Source organism: Xyrauchen texanus, chromosome 25 (assembly GCF_025860055.1).
Source record: "Xyrauchen texanus isolate HMW12.3.18 chromosome 25, RBS_HiC_50CHRs, whole genome shotgun sequence".
Taxonomy (NCBI): Eukaryota; Metazoa; Chordata; class Actinopteri; order Cypriniformes; family Catostomidae; genus Xyrauchen; species Xyrauchen texanus.
This window is the reverse complement of record NC_068300.1, coordinates 37,047,377-37,063,615: the sequence shown is the minus strand read 5'-3', so window position 1 is coordinate 37,063,615 and position 16,239 is coordinate 37,047,377. Positions and strand designations below refer to the sequence as shown.

General features: G+C 36.7%; 1 protein-coding gene across 5 annotated transcripts in view; it reads left to right on the top strand.

The window, feature by feature from the left end:
- Window positions 1-16,239, top strand: part of LOC127618368 (utrophin-like) — a 269,333-nt gene that overhangs the window by 88,598 nt on the left and 164,496 nt on the right. For all 5 annotated transcript variants that reach the window (XM_052090759.1, XM_052090761.1, XM_052090757.1 and 2 more), the window contains 17 exons: window positions 72-242; window positions 1,993-2,172; window positions 2,628-2,762; window positions 2,858-3,007; window positions 3,122-3,283; window positions 6,514-6,645; window positions 8,622-8,795; window positions 8,887-9,042; window positions 9,237-9,407; window positions 9,483-9,662; window positions 10,074-10,202; window positions 12,238-12,408; window positions 12,585-12,758; window positions 13,068-13,196; window positions 13,934-14,179; window positions 15,063-15,235; window positions 15,915-16,065. In XM_052090759.1, the coding sequence (XP_051946719.1) occupies window positions 72-242; window positions 1,993-2,172; window positions 2,628-2,762; window positions 2,858-3,007; window positions 3,122-3,283; window positions 6,514-6,645; window positions 8,622-8,795; window positions 8,887-9,042; window positions 9,237-9,407; window positions 9,483-9,662; window positions 10,074-10,202; window positions 12,238-12,408; window positions 12,585-12,758; window positions 13,068-13,196; window positions 13,934-14,179; window positions 15,063-15,235; window positions 15,915-16,065 (2,784 nt within the window). The remainder of the gene's footprint in view (window positions 1-71; window positions 243-1,992; window positions 2,173-2,627; window positions 2,763-2,857; window positions 3,008-3,121; window positions 3,284-6,513; window positions 6,646-8,621; window positions 8,796-8,886; window positions 9,043-9,236; window positions 9,408-9,482; window positions 9,663-10,073; window positions 10,203-12,237; window positions 12,409-12,584; window positions 12,759-13,067; window positions 13,197-13,933; window positions 14,180-15,062; window positions 15,236-15,914; window positions 16,066-16,239) is intronic.

Genomic DNA, 16,239 nt, shown 5'->3' with positions numbered 1-16,239 from the left:
CCACAGAGCCACAATGTTTGTACTTCTAGTTGTCTCTGCATATAAAACTAGTATTCAACTCTTGTTTGCAGTTGTTGATTCGCGAGGAGCGTGCGAATGAAGGTAAGGAGAAAGTGATGAACCTGAAGAAAGATCTGGCAGAGATGAGAGAGTGGATGATTCAAGTGGACGAGGAGCACCTCATGAGAGACTTTGAGTACAAGAGTCCAGAGGAGCTGGAGGAAGCTTTGCAGGAGATGAGGGTATAAAGAATGAAAACACATTTCACAGGTTGTGAACTGTTTGTGAACACACCATGAAACGTTATGAAAACTATACACTGAGACACTTACAGTAGACCACGTTTGCACCTGGTATTAAAATGTGTCTCCTGTGACCACGTGTTCGGATTTGCAGGGGAGGGTCTCTGTTTCATGATGACATACTGTACATCAATAAGTTTGTCAGCGCATGATAATATGTTGCAACAAAGTCAGAAAAGACAAAGAAAGCGTGAAAAAACGGTGCACTGTTTCTCCCAGATTCGGTTGAAATGTAATCTAAGCACAAACGCAACATGTTTAGCAGAATTAGCCATTGTTCTCGTGGATTGCCTGTATTAAAGAGCTTCAGGTGTTCGTGCTTCTCATCTGTGTTCATATCAGACACACTAAAGATCCACGAAGCTCTCGTGATTGTGTATGTATCCAATTATTTAAATTTGTCCGATCAGAAGGTAATTTGCTTTTTAAGCTGTTTGTAAACGCCAAAGTTTAAACTCTTGTTTTAGCGCATTGGCTGGTTGACATGTGAGGGGTGAGGGGTGGCGCTTCACTACTACTGGGACACATACAGGATGGATTACCGTTTACACCTTTTTTTGAACACATTCATATGTGTTTTTTGTGATCGTATCACAAAACATTATTATACGTATGTAATATAGCAGCAATTATATTATAATATATCAATTAATTTATATTATTTTAAAAGTCGTATTTAATTGTTAATAAATGTTGACTTAAATACATTATTATTATTATTATTATTATTATTAATAAATAAATAATATAACATAACAAAATAATATAGCAGTTTACATGTGAACATACACAAACATATGTGAAAACATAAATATTACTTTGTTTATTTTTATACCATATTTATATGTGATGTTTTTATGTGAATAATGCAATATCATAGCAATTACAGTATATTATAATTTACTATTAAATATAATTATATTAAATGTATTAATTTTTCATTAATAATTACTTTTAAATATGTAGACTAACACTGTTAATAATATAAAACATAAAAAGTAACATCAGTTTATATGTAAACATACACAAACATACTGTATATACTGTACATACAGCCTGAACAGTAGTTGTTCTGTTATGTGTTTTATGTGCTAGAGCAATTCAAAATAATTCAGTTAAATGTTATATTATAATATAATGGCAATAATATAATTTGTTTTGTTATTAATATAATAATGAATACAGAGAGAAATCCTAAATAGTAAATGTTATATTATGTTTAAAATCAATTATAAATAAATGAGTTAAATGTAGTAATAATACTACTAATAATAATTATGCTGTAATATTAATATTATTTTTAATAAAATGGCAATTATAGTATAAAAATAAAATTGTATTATATAGTAATTGTTTACTAATAATTACTTTAACATAGATTAATATATATATATTATATATTAAAATAAGATAGCAGCTTGCATGGAAACACACAAACAAGCATAAATAGTAAACGCTATGTTGTGTTATTGTTTTGTAATATAATAATTCTATATAATTTAGTTCAATGTAATGCATAAATATTAAAGATTAAATGATGTGTATGTCATTTTAGATTGTGATTATTGTTAATCTAATTTAACATAAACAAAATAACACATAACATAACAGGGTAGCAGGTTAACATATGCTAACATATTTAAAAGCTGTTAAAGAAACGTAAGAGGATTTTGTGGTTTGTGTGTCTCAGAGGGCCAAAGAGGATGTATTACAGAAGGAAGTGCGAGTGAAGATTTTGAAGGACAGCATTAATGTGTTTATGACTAAGCTGCCCCCTGGTGGTCAAGACCTGAGCGGCGAACTCACTGATGTCCTGAAGAACTACAATAAACTGTGTGATCGCTTTAAGAGCAAGTGCCACACACTTGAGGTACTGACATTAACATGTACACCAACTATATTGTAATATTATCATTTTGGTTTCAAACATAAAAGCAACATTTCATAATGTGATGTATTTTGGAGTTAAACAGGCTATTCATGTAGGGCAGAACTGTTTGGGATTTGATTGAATCATACTGGGCAATGTTATGCATGTTAATATAATGTACAGTATATGTGTTAACGATTCTGAGCAATAAACATTTACTATTGCTTTTTCACACATATATACAAGTAATTTCAGAGGCAGAGCAAGCTAAATAAATTTGCAATGAAAGATTAGGAGCACAAAATGTTTTTATCTTTATAAGAATGTGTCTGTTTTGATTTCATGTTCTCTGTGGTCATGCTTGCTCCATCCATTACATGTGGTTTGAGTGGCTCTGGCTTGTGTGTTTTACTGATATATCAGTATATTGGGAATCTTGTTATGTTGATGTACAGGAGGTGTGGTCATGCTGGATTGAGCTGTTGCAGTATCTAGATGTGGAGTCTGGCTGGTTGAACACACTGGAGGAGAAAGCTCAGGCCACAGAGAACATCCCAGAAAACACAGAAGCCATCAGTGAAGCTTTAGAGGTAACAGCCTTCCCTCTAGATCTCATTTACACCTTTTCAGCCCTCCATATCTTTGACTGTGTCACTGTAGAATCATCTTCGTTTGTCTCTCTCAGTCTCTGGAGTCAGTTCTCCGTCATCCAGGTGATAACAGGACACAGATCCGCGAGCTGGCTCAAACTCTGATTGATGGAGGGATTCTGGATGACCTCATCAGCGAGAAACTGGAGAATTTTAACTGCCGCTACGATGAACTGACTCACCAGGTGTGTTTGTGTTTTAAGTAGTAGGGACAAAATATATTTCAAATTACTTATTGCCCAAAACTGTATACTAATATACAACATATGAATTTGTTCTGTTTGAATGTGTGTGTATAGGCCTCTGCTCGTCAGATGTGTCTTGTGCAACAGTTGGGGTCTCTGAGAGAGAATGAGACGGCCTTACACACATTACAGACAGCTCTTACACACCTGGACCAGACACTTACCTCTTACCTCACAGACCGCATTGATGCCTTCCAGCTGCCACAGGAAGCTCAGGTATACACTTACACATTTCTCACAACCAGCCTCTAAATAACCCCAGCAAACCACAAATTTACACCTTTTTTTTCTTTATCTCACACATTTATTGTGGTTGACCAATGATGCGTTTTCAGAAACCAATAATATTATCCGGAGACTGTGTTAGGGTCATATATATGTATGTATGTATGTGTATGTATGTATGTACACAAACACACACAGTTGAAGTCAGTTTACATACACTTAGGTAGAAGTCATTAAAACGCATTTTTTAACCACTTCACAGATTTCAAATTAGCAAACTATAGTTTTGGCATGTCATTTAGGACATCTACTTTATGTAAGCAGCTTGGAAATGTCCAGAAAATGATGTCAAGCCTTTAGCCAATTAGTATGCAAGTATAAACACCATGAGACCATGCAGCCACCATACCACTCAGCAAGGAGACACATTCTGTCTGCTAGAGATGAACATAGTTTGGTCCAAAAAGTGCAAATCAATCCCAGAACAACAGCAAAGGACCTTGTGAAGATGCTGGAGGAAACAGGTAGACAAGTATCTATATCTACAGTAAAACAAGCCCTATATTGACATAACCTGGAAGGCTGCTCAGCAAGGAAGAAGCCACTACTCCAAAACTGCAGGAGGGACTAGTGCACTTCAAATTAGATGGCATTATGAGGAAGGAAAATGATGTTTATATACTGAAGTAATATCTGAACACATCAGCCAGGAAGTTAAAGCTCAGTCAAATGGGTTTCCAAATGGACAGTGACCTCAAGCATACCTCCAAATTTGTGGCAAAATGGCTTAAGGACAAGAAAGTCAAGGTATTGGAGTGGCCAGCATAAAGCCCTGACCTCAATCCGATAGAACATTTGTGGGCAGAACTGAAAAAGCATGTGCGAGTAAGGAGGCCTTCAAACCTGACTCAGTTACAGCAGTTCTGTCTGGAGGAATGGGCCAATATTCCAGCAACTTATTGTGAGAAGCTTGTGGAAGACTACCCAAAACATTTGACCCAAGTTAAACAATTTAAAGGCAATTCTACCAAATACATCTAAACTTTCTGACCTACTGTGAATGTGTTGATAGAAATAAAAGCTGAAATAAATCATTCTCTCTACTATTTTTCTGACAACTTAAAATAAAGTAGTGATCCTAACTGACCTAAGACAGGGAATTTTATCTATGATTAAATGTCAGGAATTGTGAAAAACTGAGTGTAAATGTATTTGGCTAAGGTGTATGTAAATTCTGACTTCAACTATAGAGGTAGAACAATATATATGTTTTACTGATTTAATGGTGCCGATAGTTGCTTTTCGGTCATCAGCAAAAATCTATTCTGATTATTATATTTTTTTCCAAAATGTTTTTTTTTTTTAACCCTCATCAATAAACCTCATCTAGGGAAACATATACACATGGACTCATCATCTGATGAATATATAGGCTGTATAATATATATATATAATGTCTCTGTCATTTCAAAATAAGAGTGCCTGGAGTCCCCCGTAACTCATTTTTGATATTTTATTTCTTTTGGACACTTGTAGCCTCAATATGTGTGCCCTTTATAGTAAGGAAAGACTAAGATTTTTTTTTTTTTTATCATTCTTTATATTTACAATAAAAATAAAAAAATCAGCCGATTAATCCATTATCAGCCTTTTCTACCACCTAGAGAGACAGACAGACAGACAGACAGAAATAAATATTTTATATTAATATATTAAGACCAGCTGACTGAAAACAATAACCTATACAAAAGGACCTATTATTTATTTGAAATCCTTTTGTTATTTAAGAAAATAGAGATTAGAATAGAGTTAATTCTGTGTAATATTTATGAAAATATTTCTAAAAATATACAAAAAAAACTGAAAATGTCCTTATTTTAGATTATAGATTTAGGATCCATATACTTCTCACTTCTATCTTCTATACATAAATGTATACATTTTTTTAAATGGAACGTTGAGTATGTTAATGTTAGTTAATGCATTATTAACCAACAATGAACATTTCAAAACAAAAACAATAGGAAAACAAGTTTTTGACAAAATGTCACGTTTTTCCAAAAACGGCTCATTGCGATCATCCAACTTATTTTAATGGAGAGCGTCACAATTGTATTTAGATAAAATGACATTAACCAATATTAATAAACGCTGTAAAAAATGTATTCTTCATTGTTAGTTCATGATACCTAATGCATTTATTAATGTTAACAACATTATTACTCTGGGTTTTTCTCAGAGGTTGCTTTCGAAATAATCTTTATATGTAACTCTGAATGACTGAGTTTGAACATTTCTGTCATAATCTATTTTTATCCATCATACTTTCATTTCACAAGTACTAGTGTTAGATTCAGGGGCATTCATTATAATAGTATTTACATGACAGTGGATATCTAATACATTTTTGACTTTCAATACGAGTGTGTCGAAACGAAAGAGTTCTTGGATAAAAGTTAGTACCTGTCCGTTGCGCTAAAATAAGACTTTTCAAGTTTGCCGGTTACGAGTGGCTTTAAAGGGAAATAACTGTCTGAATGGAAAAATTGAAAAAGCGCATACATGCACAAGTTCACAGAACTTCTTCAGTGAGTATTAACATAAAGTGACAGATGAGAAACACACATATGTAGCTCAGTTAACACAGGTACTCCACTAAAATAACTGAGAATTATGCGTAAACGTAATGTTTGCTCTTAGATTATATGCAAGTATAATTGGCAGAATGATACGCCACTTTTATTCAATTTGATTTTCTTTTTTGTGCTTTATTATCATGTAACACACTAATGTAACAACTGATGTACACCGTCATGAAATCAGAGACCTTCCACTTGAAAAACCCAACACACAAGGTCAGAAGAGACTCACATTACTAGGTGTAAATGGCAATGTCGCCTGTCCACTTGTGATCAGATGGCTCCCTAAATGCATCTTAATACCAGGGCAATAAACAGGGCACACACACACACGGGGAGAGTAAGAAAGATAAAGAGAGTGCATGAAGTAAAACTGATGCTCTGAGTCAAAATGATTTTCTTGTTTCTTTAATATTTGTCAAAATGATGCACAAAATGTTGAATCATCTGTCAGTCTTTCAAAAAAATAAATAAATGGAGAATTTTCAGCTAACACAACCCCTGGTTTTACACAAACTTTATATCTTTTCCCTCTTCATTTCATCTTAAATTTGACCTTTAACCTTCAATGATTGATTGTAGGTGATCCAGGCAGAGATCACAGCCCATGAGGCCACGCTGGAGGACCTGAGGAGGAGGAATGTTGGAAATGTGCCTATGACAGCCCAAGAGGGCAAACCAGTGCGAGGTGGCACCCTGCTGGACCAGCTACAGGTAAGACACACTGGTATAGGTGTAGATTTAGGTAGGGAGCTTTCCGAAAATCTGAAATATCTCGACCAACTTTTGGGCATGTTGGCAAGTTCCCCTAAACAATTTAAGCTTGAAACTACATTTGAAAATATGGTTTCAAATGTAGTTTCAAGCTTAAATAGCGTAAATATAAAAATGATCTAAAGGGAAAAGTTTAAACGTTGTGACACAAAACCAATTGTGTCCTAGCAGGTAACTGTTTCCTGAGCAGCTCCTTGTATTATATTGAAGCTGGTTGGACAGAGAAAGGTGTAGGAAATTAGGCTTGTGATATGAGGGATCAGGGATGGACTGGCCATAGGGAGCACATAGGTTGACTTGTGGGCCGACAGATGTCTAAACCAAGTTTATATACAAATGATTCAAAGGGAGATAATAGTTCTGATATCATCAGACCGGCCCATCTAGGGTATTTTATACATGTTCCCACACATCCAGGAAAACCTGGAAAACGCCTTGAAAATGAATGAAAGTTTTAAATGTCGTGAACGATAATTTCAATCCTTTGCCGAGAACGAACACCACCGGTCCTGACATCAGTTGTTGGCCTGCACTGCTTTTGGATTGTTTTGCTAGTGTCTAGTTAAAAAGACCTTTAACTGTTAAAAACGCATCCTTAGACCTGCGTTCAGATCAGATGTACCATTCGGCTGCACTTGCTTTTTTAGCTCAAGAACACATTTGAGCAGCATTCATGTTGTAAAATGGTATATGATCTTATATATTGGAGTCTAATAAACAAAATGAGCCTGTCTTCAAAGTCTATTTTTTAAAAATGGGACGTAGTTTTATTCATAACAGCCAAGCAGTGCCGTCAGATTTTGTGTCGTCTTGAAAGGCGGAGCCTTAATTTGACTGTGTATGAGATCATCTTCAATGTTGAAACATAACTTCTTTAGACTTGTGGCTTTGAGAACATTGTATTTCTGGGTTGTCTTGGCACTTTTATTATTGTTTTTTTAGATTATAAAAACATGTTCAGCACAAAATATTTCCATTACTATAAACTTCAGCTTCTCTAACTTTAAAAAATAACAACATATATTAATTCTGAAACTTGGGAAATAAAGCCCAAAGTGTATTCTTTCAAAGATACCACAAATGTGTCCATACTCCAAAGGGTCCATTAAATATTCAGGTATGTCATTTCCATGGTTTGTGCTCAAAAAGGGGGTGCGTTATTAAAATGTCTTAAATTCAGTTTTCTAAAACGTAAGGCCATAAAAAGTCTCAAATATCTTAAATGGTATAACAATAGTCTTTATTGTCAAGAGGTCTTACATTTAGGGACGTGAAGACCAGAATTGCGATATGTCCCTAATGTGATTATCAAACTTTAAAAGACTATGATTGAAGTTAAGGTATGCGTGTGCTGCGGGCTTCAAAGTGAAAAACACGCAGGGATATCTAGATTCAGTGATTCCAGCGGCTTCAGAGCGTTTCACAAACAATGAATATTGGATATTTATGACAAGTGATCGCTGATGAACAACTGTTGATGAAATATGACCATGTTTACTTGAAAGTTTGTAATACCTTGTAGATGAACGTAAGAATGCATTTTAGTCTCCTTATCTGTTTGAATGAGAAGCTGGAAGCAGCGAAGCACTGACATTTCAAATGATTTCATATTTCAGAAGCTTTTTAGTAACAGTTCATCTCTGTGAGGAATAATGTTATTTTGATATTACCAGACATATTAAAACAACAGATAATCTCTGGGTTTTCTCCTGCAACTGTGCAATATGTCTTACCAACTTTCAAACCAAAACTATGCCCTTGCACTCTGGTGTACTCCAAACGTTTATGCTCTGAAAAATACTTTATGAATATGATTTTTAAATGCCATTTTTACTCTTGAAGGTGTTTTATATTTGAATGTAGTATAGGAAGGTCAGTAAACTGTGTATTGTGTATGTTAATTCTGTCCTGTTTAGCGTAAACTCCGTGAGATCATTACGAAATTCCAGCTGTTCCAGAAACCTGCTAACTTTGAGCAGCGGATGCTAGACTGCAAGAGGATTCTGGAAAATGCCAAAGCTGAACTTCACATAATGGACCTGAGAGACACACAACCGGAGGAGATACAAGCCCATCTCAATGGATGCATGGTGAGTCAACACAAGCATACACTCACAAACGTCACCATGGGCTCTTACACTGTATGTGCTTTATGTGAGCGTGTTGTTTTTGTACTTTCAGAAACTGTATAAGATCTTGAGCGAGGTGAAACTGGAGGTGGAGACGGTGATTAAAACAGGCAGACAGATTGTACAGAAACAGCAGACGGACAATCCTAAAGGAATGGATGAACAGCTCACAGCACTCAAATTACTCTACAATGACTTGGGAGCTCGGGTACATAACATTTGCATGTATAGTATCTTGACATTATGTTTTTGCTCTGAAATGGCTTACATTTTTTATTTTAATTTGTTTATTTTTTAATCAAGAAAAGTAAAATCCAACCAAACAACCATTGTTGCCAGATTCAAAATGTCTAATGCAGGAAGTTAAATTAAAATAAGTGAAAAAATAATTGTGTTTTCTAGGTGACAGAGGGGAAGCAGGATTTGGAAAAGGCTCTGTCTCTGTCTCAGCGGCTGAAGAAGGACAGTGCCGCCCTGCAGGCCTGGATGAACCACACTGACACTCAACTCAAAGAGAAACTCAACACAGGGGATATGCCCGCTGATGTCGATGCAGAGATCACATGGGCCAATGTGAGTGTGTTTGATAGACACTCATTGAGTATATACAGATAAGAGTGCGTATGTTAAAGGAGTGTTTCTCTGTAGGGTGTGTTGAAGGAGTCTGAACGTAAGAAGAATGATCTGTCTGCGCTCATGGAGAACAGCGCCGCCCTGCAGGCGTTAGTGGAGGGCAGTGAAGCTCAGCTGGAGGATCAGCTGTTTGAACTGAATGAGGATTGGGAGCGTGTGAACACTGTGGTAGAAGACTGGCTCAGTGCTGTTCTGGTGAGTGTGTTTGTTTGGCCAGCAGTGATTCTTCACCCGCAAATTTGGTTGGACAACCAAAACTGAAAACAATTGTGTTTGAATGATGCTGCATCCACACCTCTAGGTGTCAGTGTAAGTCCAAAGCGACATGAAGTGCACCTTTAAGGTCTTGCTTCAGTCAAATGAAATAAAAACTCAAGGGTTTAAACAGGCAGTCTTGCAATGCCATGTGAAAGTGATGAAATCAGGAAAGAAATGTATGATTATTGCATAGTAAGATTGTAATATTCCATATGATGAAAAATAGTAAATCTAAAAAAATAAATATTCAGTGTCTACTTGTTGTGTACACACAGATAATAGCTTGTACCTTATACTGTGCGTGCGTGCGTGTGTGTGTGTGTGTTTGTTTGTGTGTGTGTGTTGTAGAATCACAGACGGGAGGTGGAGATGTTTGATGAGAATTTGGCTCATATCAGCACGTGGCTCTATCAGACTGAGATCCGATTGGATGAGATGGAGAAGATGCCTGCGGCCGAGAGAGACAGAATGATGAAGGTGACACCACACACACACACACACACACACACACTTGTGTCATTTGTCTTTTGGCATCTAATGCAATATACTGTACATTTTTATATAGTGAGACTGCACATGGATGAGACATGGATGAATGGATAGATTTACTAGTAGGTTAGATGGTTAGTTGGAAGTATTGATGGATGGATGGATGGATGGATGATGAATAGTAGAAATGGATGATAGACAGGCAGACAGTCAGAAGGATGGCAGTTAGTTCATCAGTAATGTGTTAATAAATTGGTTACTAACACACACACACACACACACACACACACACACCTGTTAACAACAGTCATCTATATTTCTATAAATAGGAGAGAGAAAGGGAGATGAACTTACAAACTTGATGATAGATAGATGGATGGATGGGTGGAAAGACAGACAAATAGATAGTTATGCAACCATCTAGTTGGGTAGTTAGTCAGTTAGTTGTTGACAAGTTAACGCACACACATCTGTTCACAACATATATCTATAGATAGGAGAGAGAAAGAGAGATTAACTAACTAAATAGTTAGTTCATTATTTAGTTAATTAGTGATGGTTGAGTTTATGGTAGATAGATTGATAGATAGATTGATGGATGGATGATTGATTGATTTCCACACTGTCTCTGGCCCTCTGTCTGAAATGCTCAGTTTTGTCCTAAGCGCCACCTTAAAACTTCAATGTAAACAGCCAATATTATGATTGGCTAAAATAATGCAGCCCCTCAAATTCAGCAAACTCAGCTGGAAGAAAATTAAAAACAAATTATAATAATTCAGGGTTTCCACATAACACACATCCAACACATTGGATCTGAATATATTAAACTGTTCATCTCAAGAACAACTGTTAACACTCAGCACCATAAACTATCAAACAGTCGTGACATTTGAAATACTCATGAATAAAACGGTTTACTTAAATTTTTTACGTGTTTTTAACTGCCCCATCCTTCAAAAACAGTTCCTTTGCACACATATAGTGTAGGTTGAGTGGTGCTCAATGCCGGAAACACACTGAAAACATCAAAGACATCCTATGTTTACATGCATCAACAATTAAAATTCGAAATGTGCGAAAGATCATGTCCATGATGCGCGCCAGTGGGCGGGGTCACAGGTTCGATGAGGCATGTTGTGGGATGTGTAAATACAAATGAGCAATGTGTCGTGATGTCATGAACAGACAAATTTCAAAACAAGGTGTTTCAGCAGGGTGGCAACTATAAATGCTCTTTTTAGTTCTGAAATTTACAGTATGTTAATACAGTTACCTCTTATAGTATGTCTAAATATCAAGGAAAATGTGATTCTCCATTTCATGAACCCTTAAAAAAGTTAAAAAGAACAATCTTGACTCGTACGTCAAATTTGTATTTTGTTTTATTCAAAATAAGTTTGCTTCAACAAAGAATCTCAGAAGCGTCTCTGGTGATAACTTGTGTTGGGATTTCAAGGGGAGGGTCTCTAATTTCATGATGACATTCATCAATCACTACGTCATTTTGTTACCTCATTATAATAAACTGCAAGAAAGCGTGAACAAACCCGGCACACTGTTTCTCCCAGATGCAGTTGAAATGTAATTTAAGCACAAACGCTAGAATCAAGCAAGAATTATCCATTATTTTAGTGGAGTACCAGTGTTAGCTGAGCTTCAGATGTGTGTGCTTCTCATCATATTTCCTTTCAAAGTCACGCGTAACCGGCAAATTTAAACGCTTTTATTAGCACAGTGGTTGATTGACAGGTGGAAGATTAGCATTTCACATGAGTGTTTTTTTAATAGTCAACTAGCTTGTACAGAACAAGTACTCGATTAGTAGTTTGTCGTGCATATTCCTAACATGAACATCAGTTAACAACCGACATCTACATATCTATAAATGAGAGAGAAAGAGACGTTTTATGAAAGATTTCAAATAAAATGCACTAATGAATTGTGCACAACAGACTTTTATTTAGAAAGTATTTAGTACATTTTGATTTCATGATGTCTTTTAATCCTTTCTCTCTCATAGGCTGTGTTGTGTGAGTTGGATGGTATGAGTGTGCGCGTGGACAACGCTCGTGATCAGGCAGTAATATTAATGACCAGTAGAGGGTCTGCGTGCAGAGAGCTAGTGGAACCCAAACTGGCTGACATCAACCACAACTTCCACAAGGTGGCGCAGCACATCAGCTCTGCTCAGGTAAACTACAAGTGCAAAATTATCTCCTTTCATATCTCAGCTGAGCTCTCGAGCTGTTTAGATATTCAGCTGCCTCAATGAAAAAACATTCAGTATGAAGTGCTCTGTGTGTGTGTGTGTGTGTGTGTGTGTGTGTGTGTGTGTGTGTGTGTGTGTGTGTGTGTGTGTGTGTACAGGTGTCGGCCGGTCTCGAAATCAAACAGGAGGTGGTACGTCCACAGCAGGAAGGGTCAGATGAGTGGTCTGCTCCTCATGTCTCCGCTCAGCTACAGCTATTTGAATCCGACCTACAAACTGCTCTCAAAGCACTGGAGCAACCGGGCCATACACACATACCTGATGATGAGAGGGTACACACACACACACACATTAAAAACATATTTACATAAGCACATACTAGAACTATTCAACCTTAAATCTAAATGTATTTGGACACTTAAATCACCCTTAAAAATATATGAATGTGCATTAGATTATAAAATACCAAACAAAGTGAGTTTTATTTAAAAGAAAATAGCACAAATATAATTTTCAAGCAAGAAATGTAAGAAAATAGAAGTGTGCGTTTTTGTGTGTGTGTGTGTGACTTTAAGAGTCCGCATACTTTTAGGGACCACTGTATGTTTGCTAAAGGCTGATTTTGTGTATGTGTGTTTTAGTTGGATGAGGAGAAAGCTCATGTTGAGGAGGTGTTGAGGAGAGGAGAGGAGATGCTGATGTCTGTTCCTGATGAGAAAAGAACAGAAGACATCTGCAGGAGACTCATGTTGCTCCAAACACGCTACAAGGTTATTTTTATACATTCTTAACATCTTGTGGCAATTATCTCATCATTTATTCACCCTCATGCCATCCCAGACGTATAAGACTTTTTTATTTTGCTGAACACGAACACATTTTTTAGAAGAATATTTCAGCTCTGTAGGTCCATACAATGTACGTGAATGGTGACCAGAAATTTTAAGTTCCAAAAATCACATAAAAGCAGAATAAAAGTTATCCATAAGACTCCATTGGTTTAATCCATGTCTTCAGAAGTAATATGATAGGTGTGGGTGAGAAACAGATCGATATTCAAATCCTTTTTTACTATAAATCCTCCTCCCTGCTCAGTAGATGGCGATATGCACGGATAATGTGAATCACCAAAAACAAAATAAGAAGAATGTGAAAGTGAACATTTATTGAAAAAAAAAAATTAATAATTACTGAAATATGAATCTGTTTCTCACCCACACTAATCATATCACTTAAGAGATTTATACATATTTAACAACTGGTGTCTTATGTATTACTGTTATGCTGCCTTTATGTGCTTTTTGGAGCGTCGAAGGTCTGGTCACCATTCACTTGCATTGTATGGACCTACAGAGCTGAAATATTCTTCTCAAAATCTTTGTTTGTGTTCAGCAGGGGAAAGTCATACACATCTGGAATGGTCTGAGGGTGAGAAAATGAGAGAATTTTCATTTTTCAGTGAAATGTTTCTTTCATACTATATATATTTTTTTCTTTCTCTCTGCAGGAGCTGAATATTGTCAGAACTCAACCAGTTGTTGAAGTTGCCATTGACTCAACATCATCTCCACAGAGAGAAGACTCATCCCTCTCTCCTCCAGATGAGATGAGTGCTTCTCTCTCTCCGTCTGACTATCTTCTGGACATTAATAAGGTTTTACTGGCCATGGCTGACAACGAGCTGCTTCTGAACTCCTCAGAGCTGAGCGGAGGGCTGTTTGAAGACTTTTCCAGTCAAGAGGACATGCTGAAGGTTAGAGAGAGACACTTTGACATTGCTGTTTACATCATATTAGTATTCCCCAGGCTTGAATATCTGTGTACTAGTAGCAGGGTTTGGAAAGTACGTTAAAGATATATTTAAACCAAAACATGAAATTTCAACTATAAATAACTCCATTAGTGTTCCTCTGAAGAAAGTCATACTGTTTTCTGAAGACATGAGGGTGAGTAAACAACAGATTTGAAAAGAAACTTTACTATGGGGATATGTGTAGATGCTCTGGGGAGTGGACTTGTCCTTCAGCCTCCATGTTCCAGTCAAAAAAACCTTCTCATAAGTGAATATTAGCGGAAGAGTAGTTTTCAACAATGCACTGCAAACAAACATTCAGGTCTGGCTCCATTCGGCATGGCACACCCTCTTGTCACGATACAATTAATTCCCAATGGATACAATTTTATTGTTAACCCTAATGTTGTCATTACTGGAAAAATGAAGTTTTCCTAATTAAACATGGGCTCATAACTCAAATATCTATTTTCCTTGAAATTGTTTTTTCTTAAAAAATCGGTAGAATTAAGATTTTAAGTGTTAACTGAAACTGTTGAGTACAAAATCAAGGCTATGGGGACTACCCACAATTCTTTGCACTTGCACTCGTCTGCCACAATAATGTCTTTGAATTATTTGTATTATTATATTTATGTAATTACTTTATTATGTATTGAATTATTTTTATTTTGGGGCCTAATTTGGAAAATATTGGTGTGTGATTAATTGCAATTTAATTGGCATACCATGAAATTAATTAGATAACATTTTATTTTATTAAATGCTATTTCATTTAATCAATTGACAGCCATTGAGTGGGTATTGCAAGTTTTGTATGACTTTTCTGTATCTTTATTTCTAGAGTATAAAGGAGAGTTTGGAGCAACTGGGCGAGCAGGTTGAGGCGATTAATGAGCGTCAACCCGACGTGATTCCTGAAGCTTCCAGACAAGAAATGGCCCAGCTATCTGATGCCCTGACACAACTGAACTCAGAGTGGGATAGAGTCAACCGCATGTACAGCCAGAGAAAAGGGTGAGACATTTACACAACTGTCTATGTTTTCCCATAATTCCAAAAATGTGAACTATATTCCTACTGGAAACACCAGCATGAATATCCTGCTTGGTTTATGTTGGTTCTTGACATGCAATTTTTTATTTGTATACATAAAAATGCACTAGATGGATGTCTTTGACAGCTATGGTGTCTCACAAAACCTCTGTATTTTATCCAGTCCACTTCACTGAGTATTACTTTTTTTGAGCGCAAGCCCCACATCATGTGTGAATGGGCCGTAAGCTATACTCTGTTTCACATAGTGATCTGTTGGGACAGGGCAGGCCAGTCCAAAGTTGTAATCTGGTTGAATCAGAAAGTAGTGATCTTTGGTTTGAATTTATTTGAGCTTAGTCAGGCTTTGGTGCTTGTACTCAAGGAAATTACATTTTGATGCTGATACATGGTGCTTGAGCGTGCTACGTGTCTGATAGAATTAACAGCGAGTAGTATCAGCACGTCTCTTGTGGCAACATGCTAAACATGTTGTTTCAGAAAGAGATGAAAGGAAATAAATGGTTAGAAATGAACACGCAGATCTGTTCTGCTTAGTCAAAGAAATGAGATTGAGGAATGTGAGGATATCTTGATTATTGGTTCTGTTGTGACGTGTGTGTGTGTGTGTGTGTGTGTGTGTGTGTGTGTGTGTGTGCAGGTGTTTTGATCAAGCTGCGGATGAGTGGAGGCAGTTTCACTGTGACATGAACGGTCTTTCACAGTGGCTGAGGGAGACGGAACAGATCCTGGCGGACGGAATCAGACCGGAAGGAGAACTGGACCTGGAACGGACCCGTGCACAGCAACAGGTCAGATACAGAGTCAGGGTTCTCAAAGAGATGGCAGCAGCTGAAAAATCTGATGACCTGCCTATGACACAAAGGCAGCGTCTGAAACCACGTACTGTCAACGTATGTACTGTATTTTATGAATGATGCTCTTATATGCCGGCAAAACAGTACGTTCTTTTAGGTATGCATGCA